Raw genomic sequence first — 18,486 nt, forward strand, 5'->3', positions numbered from 1 at the left:
AACTTTTAAAAGTGTAGTTTAAATTTTAGTTCCGAACAGTCTTTTCTACAATCCCATAACTTTAGTTAACTCCTTGTCTTTAATCTTTTCCCGAAAGTAGAAAAAGCAATTCCAGAAAATTGTTCATAACATAATTTAAAATCTGGAAAGCAAGTACTAGAAAATAAGATTCAAGTTTAGATAAATTTTGAGAAGTCAATGATATGAACAGTATCCTTTGTGGCCGCTGGATTCGAACTCACTTTAATGCGTACTTGTTAATATCATTGTCTGAGACAATAGAAAATACTTCAATCTTTATATGATGGATGTACGTGTGTTCAATTTTAACGTGTTCTACTAATACTTATCTTCATAAATAGATTACTTGATAGTTTTAATATGTATTTGTTTTGATAAATTTTAAAAGCCCCTGCTAGATTACTCGTGGTGAACTTGAAGTTGGGTTTGCCCTAAGATAAGTCTCATGACTAGGTAAGAGTTTCTTATTCTCTCTTTTTTTTTTTTTTAATTATTCTATTACTATACAACACCTATTTTGAAAAATTACTCATAATTTTAGGATCTATTTGTTAAGTATAAATTTTTAAATGGATCTATATTTTAAAATTTAATATCGCCTTTGATTTTTAGGTTTTCAAATGATCCATCCAAAGCTTGGATGGATTTACCAAGGTATAGCGAAGAGTATAGTGGCGGTGTTCAACGTTTTTTGGACTTCGCTTATTCTGATGGAGATCCTCAAGGTGAAGAAATTCAATGTCCATGTGCAAAGTGTTGTAACATCCCTTGGTGTCGAAGAGGTGTAGTATATAATCATCTAATATGCTACGGTTTTGTTAAAGGTTACTCAAGATGGATTAACCATGGGGAATGGGACTTTCCAATGGAAGTTGATGATGAAGTTAACTTATATGATGACATCGATGGGTTGTTGAATGATCAATTTAGAGATGTTACACAAGCTGAAGGAGTTTATGAAGGCCAAAATGAAGATGCCAAAAAATTCTATAAGTTAGTTGATGAGGCAAGCCAAGAATTATATCCTGGTTGTAAAGGATTCTCTAAATTATCATTCACAATTCGACTATATTTGTTGAAGTATCTACATGGATGGAGTAATGCATCCTTTACTTCCCTCTTGGAGTCGTTGAAAGAGGCGATGCCTGAGTTGAACATTCCTTTATCCTATAATAAAGCCAAGTCTATGGTAAAGGATCTAGGTCTTGATTATAAAAAAATTGATGCATGTCCCAATGACTGCATGCTGTTTAGGAATGAACATAAAGGTGATGAAAATTGTCATGTTTGTGGAGCTTCTCGATATATTGAATATCCTGAAGTAGATAGCGAGCTTCAGTCTTCCAAAAGATCTCATCGTGTTGCTGCTAAAACTTTGAGACACTTTTCATTAATTCCTAGACTCAAAAGGCTATTTATGTGCTCAAAGACAGCGGATAAATTGAGGTGGCATGACGAGGAACGGTCCAAAGATGGAAAGTTAAGGCACCCTGCTGATGGCCAAGCATGGAAAGACTTTGATAGCCTTCATCCAGATTTTGCAAAAGATTCTCGCAATCTGAGACTTGGCTTGGCAAGTGACGGATTCAATCCATTTCGGACCATGAGCATATCTCATAGCACATGGCCAGTTGTCTTAATGGTGTATAATTTTCCTCCTTGGATGTCCATGAAACAAGAATATTGCATGCTTTCTTTGCTTATATCTGGTCCGCGATCTCCTGGAAATGACATTGACATTTATTTGCAGCCATTAATAGAAGAGTTGAAGGTATTGTGGGAGTTAGGGGTAGACACATATGATGCTTCGAGAAATCAAACCTTTCAAATGCGAGCAGCTCTTATGTGGACAATTAATGACTTCCCTGCATATGCTATGTTATCCGGATGGAGTACAAAAGGAAAATTGGCTTGTCCTTGTTGTAATTATGGCACTAATTCTTGCTATCTGAAACATAGCCGGAAAATGTGTTACATGGACCATCGTGTTTTTCTACCCATGGATCATCCATGGAGATCTAACAAAAGGTCTTTCAATGGAAAAACAGAATTTAGGCCTCCTCCACAATTGTTAAAGGAAACCGATGTGTTTAATATGTTACAGAATGTTGAAAATGTGTTTGGGAAGAAGCAAAAGAAATCAAATGTCGGTCCATGGAAAAAAAGGTCAATTTTTTTTTAATTACCTTATTGGCAACACAACTCGCTTCGCCACAACCTTGATGTAATGCATATTGAGAAGAACATATTTGATAACATAATAGGAACACTTTTGGATATATCTGGCAAGACGAAGGATCATGAAAATGCTCGTTATGACCTCAAAGAGATGGGCATTAGGAAAAACCTTCAACCAAAAGATACAAAGGATGGCAAGAAAATAAAGCTTGCACAAGCATGCTACTTTATGACTAAGGGAGAAAGATCTACTTTTTGTGGTGTTTTAAAGAATGCAAAGCTACCTGATGGTAGTGCTTCCAACATTTCCCGATGTGTGCAACCAGCCGAAAGAAAAATATCTAATTATAAGACCCATGATGCCCATTTCATGCTACATTACTTGTTGCCAATACCAATTAAAAGCATACTTCCTGATCATGTTGCTATTCCTTTGATTCGTCTAAGCTCCTTTTTTCGTCGTTTATGTCAAAAGGTTATCACACCAGAGGATCTAGATTGTTTGGAAGCAGAGATTAGAGAAACAGTGAGCCAATTGGAGCGAATTTTTCCTCCTTGTTTTTTTTTATATAATGGTTCATTTGGCTATCCATTTGCCAAACGAGCTAAGATTAAGAGGTCCAGTCCAGGGCCGATGGATGTATCCTCCTGAAAGATTTATGTGTAGGTTCAAGTCGTATGTTCGTAACAAAAACCATGTAGAAGGATCCATTGCTGAAGCATATCTAGTTGAAGAGTGTCTAAATTTATGCTCAAGATACTTACATGATGGTGTACATACCAGATATAATAGAAGATCCCGAAACAATGATGAATATGGTTCAACTGATGCACAAACTTGTAGTTTGTTCCCTAACAAAGGTTGTCCTTTAGGAGGGAAAATGGGTGATCCAGATGAGCTAGATGACAAGTCACTAAATCAAGCACATAGATACATATTGAGCAATTGTGAAGAAATTCAAGATTATGTCAGGTATTTAACTCACTTATAATTATAAAATTGTCTTTTATATCAATAAATGTTTAAATTATTTAATGTTTCTTTTTGCTAACAAATAACAATATTTGTTGTGTAGAGAGCACGAGCTTGAAGTTAATAGTCATGAGCGAAGATCTAAATGGAGCAAGGCCAAGACTCATAGTCAAAACTTTGCTCAATGGTTTGAAAGCCGTGTTTTGCATGACGATGTGCCTGATTTGATAAAACAATTGTCTAGAGGACCAAGTTCAATTGCTAAAAGATACTCTGGGTATCTCATTAATGGATATAGATTCCATGTGAGGCAGCGTGATGTAAGGAGAAAAACACAAAATAGTGGTATTACATTAGTTGCACTAACTACAAGTTTTGCAAGCTCAAAGGATAAAAATCCAGTTGATGCAAATGTGACTTATTATGGCAGAATAATTGATATAGTTGAGTTAGATTATTATGGTCATTTTAAGGTTGTGTTGTTTAAGTGTGACTGGTATGAGGCTGCAGAAGATACTTACGGTCTTACTTATGTCTACTTCAACAAGACATGCTATCAAGAAGAGCCCTTTGTGCTAGCATCCCAAGCACACCAATGCTTCTATGTGCAAGATCCATATGATCAAGATAAACACTACGTTATGAAGACCGTCCCGAGAGACTTGTTTAGCATAAGTGATCAACTTGAATCTGATGCTCCTCACTGTTATGGAGATGAGTCGTCTGAACATTCGATGGTCCCGTCTATACCAAATGATAATGGTGAAGTTGTTTTAGTAAGGAGTGATGTACCTGAAACCATTATTGATGTGCCTCTAGAAGGATTTCTTGCGCAACAAACTGAAATTGGATCTGGAGATGAGTTTGATGTTTGAAGATACATCTTGAGTTTAATTCTAATTCAGAACTTGAATATTTGCACAATGTTCAGCTAGAAAAATAGTTCAGTCATTTACTTGATTAATAACTAGAGAGTTTCCTGCTTTAGATGTCAAACTGATGACATTTATTTTGTCGATGCTTTCTTGTCTAATTCATCGGGCTCTAATATTAAGCAGTTATTGTGGAAATGTTTGGATACAAATACTAGTAATATTGAGCTGCATAGTGTTTCTGGATTTCTGAACTATGTTTCTACATTTTCAGCATTTCTGCAATTGTGTTCTGCAGAGATTTTTTTTCTAAACTGTGTTTCAGCATTTCTGTAGTGTTGTGCTTCAGCAGTGATTTTTTTTCTGCATTACATATTTGTATTTCTGCACTGTATTGCAGTTTCAATATTTCTGCACTGCATTTTTTGCATTTTCTGCACAGCTTTCTCAGCATTTCTACACAATTTTTCAAAGCATTTTACGCTTTTTAAAGCATTTCGCATGCATTTCAAAGCATTTTTGCACGATTTTTTCAGATTTCTAAGATCTGCGTTTCATCCTTTTTGCACGGCTTGCAAGATTTCTTGCAGCATTTTAGCATTTCCTGCTTTTTTTGTATTTCGCAGATCGTGTTTTAATATTTCTGCACTGTATTTTTTGCTGCATTGCATTTCTGTATTTCTTAAATGCAGTTTACTGTTTTCTAAACTGCGTTTCAGTATTTTTGTAGTGTTGTGCTTCAGCAGTGATTTTTTTCTGCATTGCGTATTTGTATTTCTGCACTGCATTTTAGTATTTCTGCACTGCATTTTCTGCATTTCTGCACAGGTTTTTCAGCATTTCTGTACTGAGTTTCAGCATTTTAGTACAATATTTTTAGCATTTTTGCACTGCGTTTCAGCATTTCTGCACAATTTTTCCAGCATTTCTGCAGTGTATTTTTTTGCACTGCATTTCAGCAAAGTTTTTTTTTAAAAAAAAAAAAAAAAAATCCACTAGGCTTGTGCCTAGGGTTGATTTTATAAATTTTCTCAAAAAACAAATCCCATTGTTGCTCATCATTCTAGTACCCATGTCATGACTGATACTAGGCTTAATGCAGCTTTTTTCCTGATGTAAAAAACCAGTACCAGTGCACCTTTCCATTTGCTGAATACTCTTTCTTTCAGCAAATTGCCTTGTCCTCTTAAAACCTGATAAAACGATATCATTTCCTACAGAAGTAGGATCAATGGAAAGGCAAACTTCAATCATGAACCACCAATAATGAGCCAAATCATTTCAATACTATTTAGGATCAATTACACATATAATTGCAGGTGCATTTCTGGTATATCTAGTTTGAGTTAATTTCCTGGTGTTCTTATACTTCCAAGCAATAAATGTACTTGCAAAAGAGCAAACAATGTTAGTGAAAAAATTTATCACCATGTTCTCCTCCAGATGGACTTGAACATGATGATAATGCTTCCTTTTCAGTTCATCACCAACAAACTTCCTCTGTAAATTCAGCATTGCATTTCCTTTTATAACCAACATCCACTAACTCTGGACACCCTTGGTCAAAATCCCTATAAGACCAGCCAACAACCTCCAGATTTGCACTTCTTCCTTGAATTGTCCATGTAATCTTGAATTCTTTCCATGCATGCCAGTAGCACCATCCTACTTCCTTGCACCAAGGCTGTCTCCATCTGACTATTAACACCAGCAAATTCCATCATAAGCAGATTTCTAGAAATTCTCCAACTGCCTTCATCACCCATATTTCACACCTTCCTCTACAAGAAACACTATTTTTAGCATTCTGCGTTATTATTATTTTCACACAGCATTTCTGCATAGCATTTTTATATTTTTGTTCAATGTTATGTATTCCTTTTATTGTTGGACTAAAGTATTTTTCTTTCTCTTTATGAAGAGTGAATCCAGGAGAAAAGAAAAAGGTTTTGAATCCAAACAAAGCTCAAAGTCCTATGAAGAAGATAGGTTACGATTTCCAATTTCGATCGAGTGCTGAACTAGCCAAGCAATATCAGATTAAGAGAGAAAAACTTGCTAATGATCGGGAGAATAGAGCTGTGAAACAGCAAGCACCATTAAGTCATAAAAGGAAGAATCCTATGTCTACAATATCAAATGCAAGAGAAGGACAAAGTAGACAAAGGTTAATTCAATCTAAGGAGTCCATTCAGCAGCAAGGAAATGGTAAATTACCTATGCACAAATCCACAGTCCAACTGTCTTCAAAGGAAGTTCTTAACACTTCAAATATGATTGAAAAAAGACAAGGAGAAGGAGAAAAACAACTTGGCATTCATGAGCTACAAAATGTCAAAAAGGTGAAGAGAAAGTCGGTCTTACCGACGACAAGTCTTGATCTTTTCCTACAACAAAAAGGAACACATGTGGGTGGAGAGAAACTACCTGATATTCAGCCAGTTAATGAGTCCAGATCTATGCCGTCCCCTCTTGTTGATGAGCATAATATTGAACTTGATAATTTTGATGCACAAGAAGAAGTTGGCGATGATGAGTGTGTTAGAGACGAAGCTATGGACGTTGATTCACATATAGGTGGTATGTCTTAAACCTTGTAATTTTGTTTGTATTCATTATATTTTTATTTATTTATGTATAGATTGTTACATCAATCCAGGAACATCAGATAAGAAGAAAGTTCGAGGGCAAACAAAATGTATGCTGATTCATGCAAGAAATCTTCAGGAGAGAGAGGAGGTGACATTTGACAAAGGACAAGCCGTGGGACCAATCGGTAAAAGAGTGTCTCAGTTAAGCAACTTCATAGGAACAGTTGCCAGGAATCCTAGATTTATCACATTACTATTCACTAATTGGCATGCTGTTCCAGATGATACGAAACAACGAATGGTGGATTATGTTAAAGTAAGAACAATCAATTTTCAATTGTGTATTTTATTGGGTTTCTTACCAAATGAAGATAACATATATGTCATTTGCATAGACCAAGTTCATAATTCCAGCAGAAGGAAATAAGTGGGTGATGGATGTTATATCCTGTATTTCGTACGTCGGAATATTTTAAGTTACTTGCGACAAATTATGGGCGAGACTATTTTCCGACTTTGTTTTACGATAAGTGGCTTATGATTTTGTTGGAAAGAAGCATTAAGGAAAAATTTGGGACTAAAAATGCATTATGGAAAAATTTAAAATTTCATGAAATTAGAGGGGTGTGGCCGGCCACATGTGATGTGGTCCATGGCCACATGGAAGTTAAATATATGGGAATTGGATGACCAAGATAATCATTTTCATCATTTTTCATCTTTAAGAAAATTCTAGAGAATTGGAGAAAAAGAAAAGAAAAAGAAGAGAAAGACATGGAGCATGTGCACGGTCATGTGCACATTTATATATATATATATATATATATATATATATGGATGACTAAGTCAAGCAAGCATTCATCTTCTCCACTTGAGAAAGTTCAAGAAATATGAAGAAAAAGGGAGAAGGAGAAAACGGACAAGAGGGGCTGGCTCATGAACTTGGTCATGAAAAATAATTTTCTTCAAGCCTTCCTACTAATTAAAAGGTCCTCTACACCATGGAGTAATTGTTGGGACATGCAAAACATTCTTTCTTGCAAATCATGAGCTAGCCGAGAGGTGAAGTGGGTGGAAAGAGGTGAGGTTTAATCTTCTTTATATGTTTTATAGGTGTTTATGCATGTTGTGATATGTAGAAACAAATGAAGTTCATGAAAATATGGAGTCATTGTTGTGGCCGTGTATATATATATATATATATATTGTGTAGGGTAGGAATGAAGAACTAATGTTATTTGGTGTTTGGTTGATGTTGTTGTGAATGGTTTGAACATGTTGTGATGTGTAGGTATGCATAGGAATTGTGTAGGTTGATGTTGGAAAAAAAATTGCCAAGGCCGTGTGTGGGCTGTTTTTGGAGGCCAAGGTGAATCAAATATATTTTCTTGTAATTACGATAATAATGTTGTCAATGGTTGAATTGTTGGTGTAGCTTATGAGTTTAGAAGAAAAGAAATGTGTCGTCGATGTTTACTTGGACTTGGAAGGTTTCGGGTTGCCTTGTATGTTGGATGGGCTGATTTGAATATTGTGCGGATTACTTGAAATATTCTTGAATCTTGATGAAATGATCTCGGATTAGTATTTGAATATGTGAATGTCGATGTTGACTTGAACGTATGTAGTTTATTGGAATATAAATGGAATGTCGTCGAATTATATAGAAAGGAGTTATTAATGTTAGAATGTGTTTGGAATTGATTATCGATGTTGTTATCATGCTGGTTGGTATTGTTGATAATGATTTGGCCGAGTTAAATTCTCGGGGACGTCGAATTTACAGGGGAGATGCTGCCCAAATTTCCGTAGATAACATGATGGCTTGGAATTGAATCCTTCAATGCTTATGACCAATGTTTGATGTCCAATGACGTTGTTGTGGATTTTGGGAAGCCGAGACGTAAGTTGGATTAGCGTAGGAAGCGAACGAGGTATGTAAGCTTAACCCTTCTTTCTTTGGCATGTCTCAGTGAAAAGTAAGTTATGACACGTACCCCGAGGTAATTCTACTCTTGCGGTCCGAGCATGCTTATGATCCATATGTGTTTCTTGATATTCATATTCTTAATATAGTCAAATTATGTTCTTTATGTTTTTCACATGAATGGATTTCAAAGATTGCATAAAAGTTTGTTTCCAAAAAGAGTTTGTTTCCTAAACAATTCCGAAACTACGAACGTCCGTAACTTTCACCGAAAGGCTCGGATCGCTTCGTTATGGTTGTAGGAAGTCCTAAAATGTATGATATCTGTAACTTTCCGAGGCGAACTCGGATTGGTTTGACGTATGACTACGATCCCTATGGTTTGAATATGACTATGACCCTTATGGATTTGTAAATACGTATGATGTATGTTATGTTTCCGAAAGATATTTGATATAACTATTGTCCGATTTTCAAATGACATTCCGCTTAGACTACTTCATTGAGTCTCTGAGTATGATTTTATGTGCATATGGTTTGTCACTACTCCGCTCGTGCCAGCCTCAATATGTCCTTCACTGCGTCCCGGGCCAGGGCATGTATTCGTGCACGACTCTATTGCATTATTCACCGCGTCCCTCACTAGAGGGCCGGGGCACGTTATATATATATATGATATGATGATGATGTGATGATATGGAGATGGTGGCCAGGATGGCATACCAAGTCCCTTGCTAGCGGGGCCGGGACACGCTATTCACCGAGTCCCTCACTAGAGGGCCGGGTACGGTATGTATATATGTATATGCATGCATGATGATGACATGATTTTACTTACCGCGTCCCTCACTGAGAGGGCCGGGGCACGTTATATGTATATGAGTATGATGATTTTACCTACCGAGTCCCTCACTGAGGGGCCGGGACACGCTATATGTTTACATGATGATTATATGATTTGATATGCATGATAAATGTTTTCAAAGACAAGTTTTATGATTTTCTGTACTCAGTGTTTCAGTATGATCCCGCTTATTGTATTTCATGGTTTACATACTCAGTACATATTCCGCATCGACCCCGCTTTCTTGGGTCGCATTTCATGCGCGCGTGTACACCCAGATGAGTTGAAGATATTAGCAGAAGATGTTCTAGCGGGATTGGCGAGCTCCATTTTCTCCGGAGTGCTGCCGAGCTAGAGCTTTATGATGTGGTTTCATGTCCCATGTTAGAGACTTTGCAGACAGTGTCGTGGGTATAAGATGTCGGTTATGTAAGCGGCTATGTAAACCGATGTGTTGTTACGCGTTGTATTATAAGTCTATATGTTTCTATATGTTGCAGATTTTCTTTGATTCAAGAAAGGCAAAAAGCATGTTATTTTTTCGAAAGATTTTTGTTATGTATTTGTGTCATGATTTGAGAGCCAGCGTGATTACGAGTATTATGTGAGTCAGCGGGTTCGCTCGGCCCTAAATAAGGGTCGGGTGCCCATCACGCCCTAACAGAAATTAGGGTGTGATAATGGATGGTCTTCGTGAAGCTTGGAGACAACACAAGAAAACTACTAAGGAGACACATTTTGATGTGAATCGTAGTATTGAAGATATGGTAGAAAAGCATCCCCCTGAGATACCAGAAGTTCAATTTCGCCAATTAATTGAATATTGGATGGATGAAGATGTCCAAGTGAGATTAAACAATGCATTCTACTCTTGAACATATTATTAAATTATATCTTTTTTTCTTTTTGATTAGTAACTAATATACTTCTGTTGGTGGAATTTTAGGCCATCACCCAAAAATATTTTGAAAATAGAAAAAAACAAAAGTGGAGGCATCGGATGGGACCTATTTGTCACGACCCAACCCCGTAGGCCATGACTAGTGTCCGAATTGGACACCCACGCGCACCTGACACTCAGAATTAGCATACTAAACTTGCATAAATATAAATGATCACATATAGCCTCAGCTTAACGCATAATAGCCAACATATGTCACCAAAAGCCGGCGAGGCCGTCGTAATGTACATAGTATATCAAAATACGCATATGCAGCCGACAAGGCTTCCACGGCGGTTAGGACCGCCCAAACATAAAACGTACGAACATATCTGTACAGGAACAACCACAACCCACATACGTGTCAACAGACCTCTAAACAGAGCAATAGAAACATATGACGGGACAGGGCCCCGCCGTACCCCTGAATGAATATATACATATGCAACAGAAAAGTATATATACCAAAAGATAGGCTCCGAATGAAGGAGCACTCCCAGATAGCAGAATAGGTGTCCTAGGCAGGTGGATCACCAAGCTGAGCGTCCGTACTGCAGTACGAAACGCGGCCCCGAAGAAAGGGGTCGACGGAATATGTACTGAGTATGCAAAGCAAGAAAATATAGTAATAGAATCATGATCGAACAGAAGATACAGAAAATAAGTACAATATGCAAAATGTCAAAACATTTAGTTTAAAAACATAAATCATGCATGGGCTCTTAGAACGATGGTCGCCCGCCTGTCGATGGCGCCATACCACATCATACTCTAGAAGATTTCATATCTCCGAAACCCGACATATCACATCACATCATCACGCCGTAACACATCATAACACTAAATATACACGGTACCCGACCCTCTGATGAGGGGCTCGGCGAACCGGACACATCATACTCCGGAATATATCAAAGTGCGCACGACACATAACCGGCTCGGGACTCGGTGAAGGATATATGATCATATGCACGAGCAGAGTCGTGAGTGACCATATGCATAAAAATCATAATCATAAACTCATTAAATAAGTAAGAAGTCCATATTCGGGAGCTAGGGTGAAAATAATGCTAAGTCTTTCCCGAAGATCATTAAGAATAAACATAGAAAAGTCGCGGGGCCCACGGATGGGTATCAACCCCGCCCGAGCCCGCCTAAGGAAGTTGGGGGATGTTATGCCTTATGGAATCCCCTACGAAAGTTTCGGGGCGATCCGAGCTCGTCTACGAAAGTTACAAGCGTTCGTAGTTTCAGAATCTTTTAAAAGCATCTTTACAAAACTTTTGAAATTCAATCAAATGAAAACATAAGGACCTTAGTTAGGCTACATTAAGAGAGTAAATCTTTAGAAGAGAATAAGATACGTATATAAGCTCGGATCTCGAGAGTGGAGTTTCCCGACGCTCGTGTCGTAGCCTAATAAACACTAGGACATGCCAAAAGAAGGAAAGGTTAGGCTTCACATACCTCGTCCGCTCTCAAGCTAAGTCAAGCCTCAAGTCTCGGGTACTCCAAGATCTACATAACACAAATATACCAAACATTAGCCATAAGCATTTAGGCATTCAATTCCAAACGAACATCAAATTCTACAGAAATTTGGGCAGCATTTCCCCTGTAAATACACCAACCCCGAGATTTCAACTCGGCCAAATTCATTAACAACAACACCAACAACCAAACTACAACATCAATAATCAATTCAAAATGCATTTTAACATTAGTAGCTCTTTTTACATAACTTCAACAACATTCATAATATTCCAATATACTCACTTCAACTACTTACATTCAAACTAATATCAACGTTTATACATTCGATTACTAATCCAACACCATTCAAACAATATTCAAGAACGCTTTAAACAATTCACACAATTTTCCAAACAACCCAAACAACTCTCCAACTCACCCGAATTCCTCCCCAAACCCGAGGGCACCACACCCATATTTCTTTCTCCCAAATTCGTGAATTACACCAATAAATCCACACATTAACAATGTCACTTCCATAATTACAAAAATTACATAAAATTCGCATTAACTTCCAAATCAACCCATAACCAACACAACATCACTTTGAGTCATTAAACTCGCATTTTTCATCATAGAATCCAAAACGACGATAACTAGAATACTAACTAGAATTTGTTCATTCTCAACACACAAAGAGGACCATTTTCGGCCAACACCATACACACACATATGGATGATTTTCATTCTTTTCTTCACACTACAACAATCAAAACATGCTAATTAAAATTAATTCATTACTTCTAACACAACACACACACCCACGGCCAAACCCCATATACACGGCCTCCACTCCCCATGCAAATTTTTCATGAATTTCTTCCATTTTAGCATACTACAACACATATAAACCATCCATAACACATAAACACAAGATTAAACTCACCTTTCTTCACAACTTCTCAACTTGCCTAAAGTTGGCCAAGGATGAAAACAAGTAGTCTATCGCTTGAAACAACAACTCCACGTTACTAAGCACCCTTCAATTAGTAGGTTTGCTTGAAGAAATAATTTTGTTGGTGGCCAAATCTTGGTCTTGGTTTTGCAAGGCTTGGCCGAATGGCCCCTTTGTTCTTGCTCTCCAAAGCTTCTTGATTATTCTTGAATTTTCTTAAGTGTTGGAATGAAAATAAGATGACTAAGTCATCTACTAAATACCAAGTATTAACAGTCCATGTGGCCATGGCCCACACCAAGGTGGCCGGCCACATGGTCCCTTGTTTTTTTTTTTTTCATAAATATTACACTTTCCAAAAATAGAATACTTTCCAAAAATCGAATTTGACCCCAAATGTTTCCTTAACATTTCCATGCCAATAAAATCATACACAACTTAAGCCTTTAAAACAAACAAAAGTCTCTACTTCGTATCTCGGGATAGTCTTGTCCCCAACTTATTGTAATTCACTCATATTGTCCCGTTGCTCAAAATACGGGATATAACACTATTAGTTTTGCAAGAGTACGCGTGGCATTGGTAATATTTATTTGAAAGTTTGTGAAAAAATGACTTCCATTTCTACTCATACTTTTTTACTGTATGTTGATGTTTTTTTTTTTATTGATTCTGATATAATTTGTAGCGTGACTCTAAAGAGAACAAGGAGGATCCATCACAATCTGAAATGTTTGTTGCAACTCGTACAAAAAAGGGAAAGCAAGTTCATGAAGATGCCCAAAGTGCAATAGTAAGTCAAGTTGCAGTTAATTTCTAATCATGGAATTTGATTTTTTATATATAAATATTGTTCTAACGAATATTTCTTTTTGACAGTCTGAACTTCAGAACCGTCAACACTCTGGGGAAACAGCAGATGAAGCATTTCAGGCAGTGTTTGGAAAGGAGCAGCCTGGTCGAGTACGATGCTATGGTAGATCAGTGACAAAAAGTTCTCTGAAAAAAGATGAGGAAATCAACAAGCTCCAACAGAAGCATAACAATGAAGTCTCTACTTTGAAAGAAGAAATCAAGGAAATGAGAGAAGAAATGCAAGAATTGAGGCAATTGCGACATAGCTTTAATCTATTTGTAACACCTCGTATTTTTAACCTAAGCTTTGACCATGATCCTAGACTTAGAGAAGTAGATAAAGGATGTGAGAATTGGAATTTCCCTGTTCAGTTGTAAGATGGGGGTTTACGCCCATGAACAGTGATCGTATTTCAGTTTACGGGTCGTAAATCAAGTCGTAAACCGTTACCAAGGATTTCTGAACATTCTGGAATTTGGCATTTAGACGTTACATTGTTAAATACGGACCGTATTTCAGTATACGGCCCGTATTTCAAAACGTAAACTGATACCAAGGATTTCTGAGCATTCTGGAATTTGACAGTTGATTGTTACATTGTTAAATACGGACCGTATTTCAAAATATGACCCATATTTCAAAACTTATTTGGAATTTGGGAAAACTTCCTTCATGAAAGTTGTAGAGCTTTGAAATACCTTTCCAACGGTATATTATGAGGGTCAAACGAATGTCTGTACAAAGAGTTATGGCCATTTTACTGAAGAGACGCAGTGCAGTCCTTTCGGAATACGGGCCGTATTTCAAAATACGGCCAGTACTGTGCTGGACGTAAACTGCAATTTCCCAGAACAGTATATATTCGTCCCTATCAGTTCAAATCATTATTTTTCATTCCTTCAAGCCCTAGAACGACCTCCTACCCTCTCCCATCATCAAGAACACCAAGGTAAGCCTACTCTAATTATTCCAACTCAATTCTAACGTATACTCTAATGATCTAAACAAGAAATCATTATTCCAAGACTAGAGTTTTCAAGAAAACCCATCTCAAGGTTCAAGAATTCAAGATTTTGGAAATCTTCTTCAAAGGTCAAGTCTTTAATTCAAGTTTGGAGCGACTAAGGTATGTAGAGTTACTATCTACGTGTGGGAACATCATTGTTTCTTCCCCACGCCTCATAATCCATAAATTATGATTCTCTACTAAAATTAGGATTTCTATACTATGCTCATGATAACCCTAGGTCCATGTCTATGATTATATTATGTATGAATTGTTATAATTCCATCATTGAGTTCTTAATATTTCTTTATGATTATTGAGAATCCGTCCGTAATCCATGAAAACCCATATCTTGTATTCCATGGGTTCTTGCATGCATGTTTTTAAATAAAAATGCTTATTTCATGAATATCCTACATGTCTACAAGTTTCATGCAATTGTATTTTATAACTATGTTCATGCCATGACTCAAGATACATACATGCTAAATACAAGTTATTTCATGAAACCATGTTTACAAGTTATTTCGTGAAATCATGATTACAAGACAAGTACAAGTTAATTCACGAAAATCATGGGCTTCTTAGCCAACTATATTATATTCATGTTTTTGGGAGTTGCACGAATTACCGAGAAGGCTCAGATAGCCTGAAACTACGTAGCCACCGTAGGACAAGGATCGCTCCGCCCAGTTAGGACGATACCTTAATTTTACACTGAATGGATCCATCAGGCACGATACCATCTTATACCCTGGCAAGGTATGAGGGCTCTGCTGGTCGCGGCGAGGACCAGACTCCACGTACCCACGTGGTGATATCACATGTCGGTTTATGAAATGCTCTCCCTACTTATCATGTTTTACTTATGTTATATATATATGTACTCATGCTCATGCTCATGTCCAGGTTTTCAGTTTCAGTTCTTATCATGTTATTCCATGTCCCATGTTATTTCTTTCAGTTACTTTACATACCAGTACATTCAATGTGCTGATGTCCCCTTTTATTGCCCGGGGGCCTGCATTTCACGATGCAGGTACGGATTTGGGACGACGCCTGCGCTCGGTAGGATCGCACGTACCGGCTTATTGGTGAGCCCCATCTCATTCGGGGTTTAGACATTGTCATTCCTTAATTAGTTTTGCATCTAAAGGTATCATTTGGGGGCCTTGTCCCAGCAAGTATGTTTTTCCATTCAGGATTCACGATTAGAGGTTTCATAGACTAGTCAGCTTAGTTATGTTAGACATGCAAGGTGTTTAGTCATCTTTGGCTCAACTCATGTTATTTCCGCATTTGTGATTTAAACAAGTATTTTCATTAAATTATTACGACATCTCATGTTTATGAAAGCTCATCACGTTCATGCTATATTTCCGCTCATGTATGCCTCATGATGATTCAGCAAGCCATGTGGTTCGCTCGGTCACATGCAGTAAGGCACCGAGTGCCGTGTTTCGCCCAAGCCATGGTTCGGAGCGTGACACTATTGGTACAAAACAACCCTGGACTGAATGTTCAAGATATACCCGGGGTTGTTGGATCTAACCAACCTTCTCCAGTTGATGCTACTAGTGGACAGGCTGTTAGAGGCCAAAATCTTCCACATTCTTCTGGATCAACTCATGGACCAATTCTTGAAAAGGTATTTATACTCCACATTCTCATTAAACTTAAATTTTTTATGGGACCAATTCCTAGCAGTGGGCTTTATTCACTGTATATTTAGGAAGCAAACTGAACCTAAAGTTACTATTCTTTTGGTCCTTGTCGTGTTCTGCTCTTTGCATTATGTCTTTCTTTTTCCCTGCACATAAGCGTTTCAATCTAAAAAATACATATAAAGATACAGGTGGTATTGAGTAGGCTATAGTTTCAAGAGGTACACGTTATGTTTTAGTGTCCTTGAAAGTCTTTTTTTTTTAAATTTAAAGCCACCTTCAAGGTCGGTGTTAGGCCGGACCCCTACCTTGTATATTAATAACCAAAAGGAGAATACATGCGCTCGAGGTATGAAGTGCCTAACTTCATATACAGTTTGTAAAGTAAAGGACATTCCCTTTGCTTCAATTCTTGCTAACCAAGGCTTAGTGTTAGAAAATTTACAAAAATTAAGACCAAAGGTCACTAAACAGATGATGAGAGTATGACTCTTTTGATCATAGTTAAGCTTCCAAAAGTGTAAGATTAGACTATACATGAGGAACCATATTAGAATATTTAATGTCCTTGATCTTTTTGTTCTTAATCCTAAAATTAGGAAATCTCCATTTATCCATATTGACAAGCCCTTTCACTTGTCTTGGAAGTTCTTCAAAGTTGGTGTCGACTCTGTCCGTGTAATTATTATGAGTCATAGCTGCGAGCAAATCTGTCACCTTGTTGGCCTCACGAAAATAGTGTTGGATAGACCAAGAAGTAGCCTCCAGGGATCTTTTGATATCTCGAATGATTTTATCAACCTGCCAAGGGATTTTAAATGCATCCTTGATCCATGACATGAGAAGAATAGAGTCGGTTTCTAGCTCCAGATTTATAATGTTGTGATGAATACACCATTGGACCCCAAACAAGAGTTCTTAAGATTCCGCAATGTTGCTCTTGCTAGGTTCAAACCGGACAAAGTAGGCCATTATCATCTTTCCTTGTGAGTTTCTTATCATTGCTCCTCCTCCACTTGAATTATTTTTATGGCTCCAATGACTTTTGATATTGAAGAAGTTGTTGGTTGGCTTGTTCCGGTAGACAGCCCAGTACATTTTAAAGGCAATATCGCTTTGAGGAATTTATTTGAGTCTTCAGTTCTTGCAAGAGTTTTAATTGGTAGTTGTCTATCTTGATTTCTTTTCTTGGTGTTCCTTGTGTATGATGCTTTATTTTCAAATCGTTATTCTCCTTGGAAAGCACCGATTTGGTGGATATGCTGCTTAAGATTCCTCTACTTCACGTAAATGTGTTGAGCAGTACCTTAGGTAAATGCTTGTTCCAACAGTTGGTTATCCTCATTTATTTTGATGGGCTGTTAATTTCCGTGAAATAGGAACATACTTTTACCTTGCTTTCACAAATGATCAAAATTTGATTTCCATCTAATTATTAATTTCTTTTTATGTGTAGGAGAAGGTGTGTGATGCAATTGGTGGTAGAAAGTCAATTTGATCTATTGATGTGAATGGATGAAGAATTTTGGATAACTATTAGGATGTCTATCATTCATGATACTATATGAATACATTCAGTTTAATTTGTAAAGTTTTTTGCTAATGAGCATTTTGATACATAAATTTTATTATCATGTGTATTACATGACTAAGTTGAAGTCCATTGCAAGTATTATATGGGTTTGAATTACGTTTTGTTATTTATTATCTAATTTAATTCTTGATATCATCAAAATATGTGATAGTACTAGTAATGCATATTTTTTGACTAATATCAGTTACATGATATATTCAAAATGTGATCTTTTAATCAAAAACTTTTTGTTAGTAAAACTATTAAAAAAGTATTTTATAACCCAGCCAAAATTACCACGCTTTAAAAGTGTGAATATAGGAATTGTACGTTTGTTATGTATATAGGCAAGGGCTACGTTTTATAGGTGTTCTCTTAGAAGCCACGTTTAGAAAGTGTGGCCTATAAAATAACAAAGGCCACACTTTCAAAGTGTTTCTGTAGAATGGAAAGTGTTGCCATACGGAGGTATAACAAGTGTGGTCTTTGCCATGGAATAGGCCACACTTTTAAGCGTGGCTAGTAAGGCCACGTCTGAAAAGCGTGGCCATAGGTCAAAGGATACGGTTGTTATGGCCACCCTCTCAAAAGCGTTGCCAAAAGTCAAAAAGTG

The 18,486-nt window shown here is 37.1% G+C and overlaps 3 protein-coding genes across 3 annotated transcripts; all 3 read left to right on the plus strand.

The window, feature by feature from the left end:
- The first annotated feature begins 377 nt into the window (after positions 1-377).
- Positions 378-2,851, plus strand: LOC132043369 (uncharacterized). Its single transcript, XM_059433876.1, has 3 exons — positions 378-474; positions 634-2,171; positions 2,286-2,851. The coding sequence occupies exons 1-3, from the start codon at positions 467-469 to the stop codon at positions 2,849-2,851; spliced, it is 2,112 nt and encodes a 703-aa protein (XP_059289859.1). The 5' UTR covers positions 378-466.
- Positions 2,852-5,736: 2,885 nt separating this feature from the next.
- Positions 5,737-7,062, plus strand: LOC132043370 (uncharacterized). Its single transcript, XM_059433877.1, has 2 exons — positions 5,737-6,624; positions 6,704-7,062. The coding sequence occupies exons 1-2, from the start codon at positions 6,021-6,023 to the stop codon at positions 7,060-7,062; spliced, it is 963 nt and encodes a 320-aa protein (XP_059289860.1). The 5' UTR covers positions 5,737-6,020.
- A 6,268-nt stretch (positions 7,063-13,330) lies between these two features.
- Positions 13,331-17,798, plus strand: LOC132043371 (uncharacterized). Its single transcript, XM_059433878.1, has 5 exons — positions 13,331-13,356; positions 13,463-13,567; positions 13,654-13,918; positions 16,163-16,284; positions 17,757-17,798. Exons 2-5 carry the CDS (start codon positions 13,505-13,507, stop codon positions 17,796-17,798), a joined length of 492 nt encoding a protein of 163 aa, XP_059289861.1. The 5' UTR covers positions 13,331-13,356; positions 13,463-13,504.
- The last annotated feature ends 688 nt before the right edge of the window (positions 17,799-18,486 follow it).

This window comes from Lycium ferocissimum, unplaced genomic scaffold (genome assembly GCF_029784015.1).
Source record: "Lycium ferocissimum isolate CSIRO_LF1 unplaced genomic scaffold, AGI_CSIRO_Lferr_CH_V1 ctg2344, whole genome shotgun sequence".
Taxonomy (NCBI): domain Eukaryota; kingdom Viridiplantae; phylum Streptophyta; class Magnoliopsida; order Solanales; family Solanaceae; genus Lycium; species Lycium ferocissimum.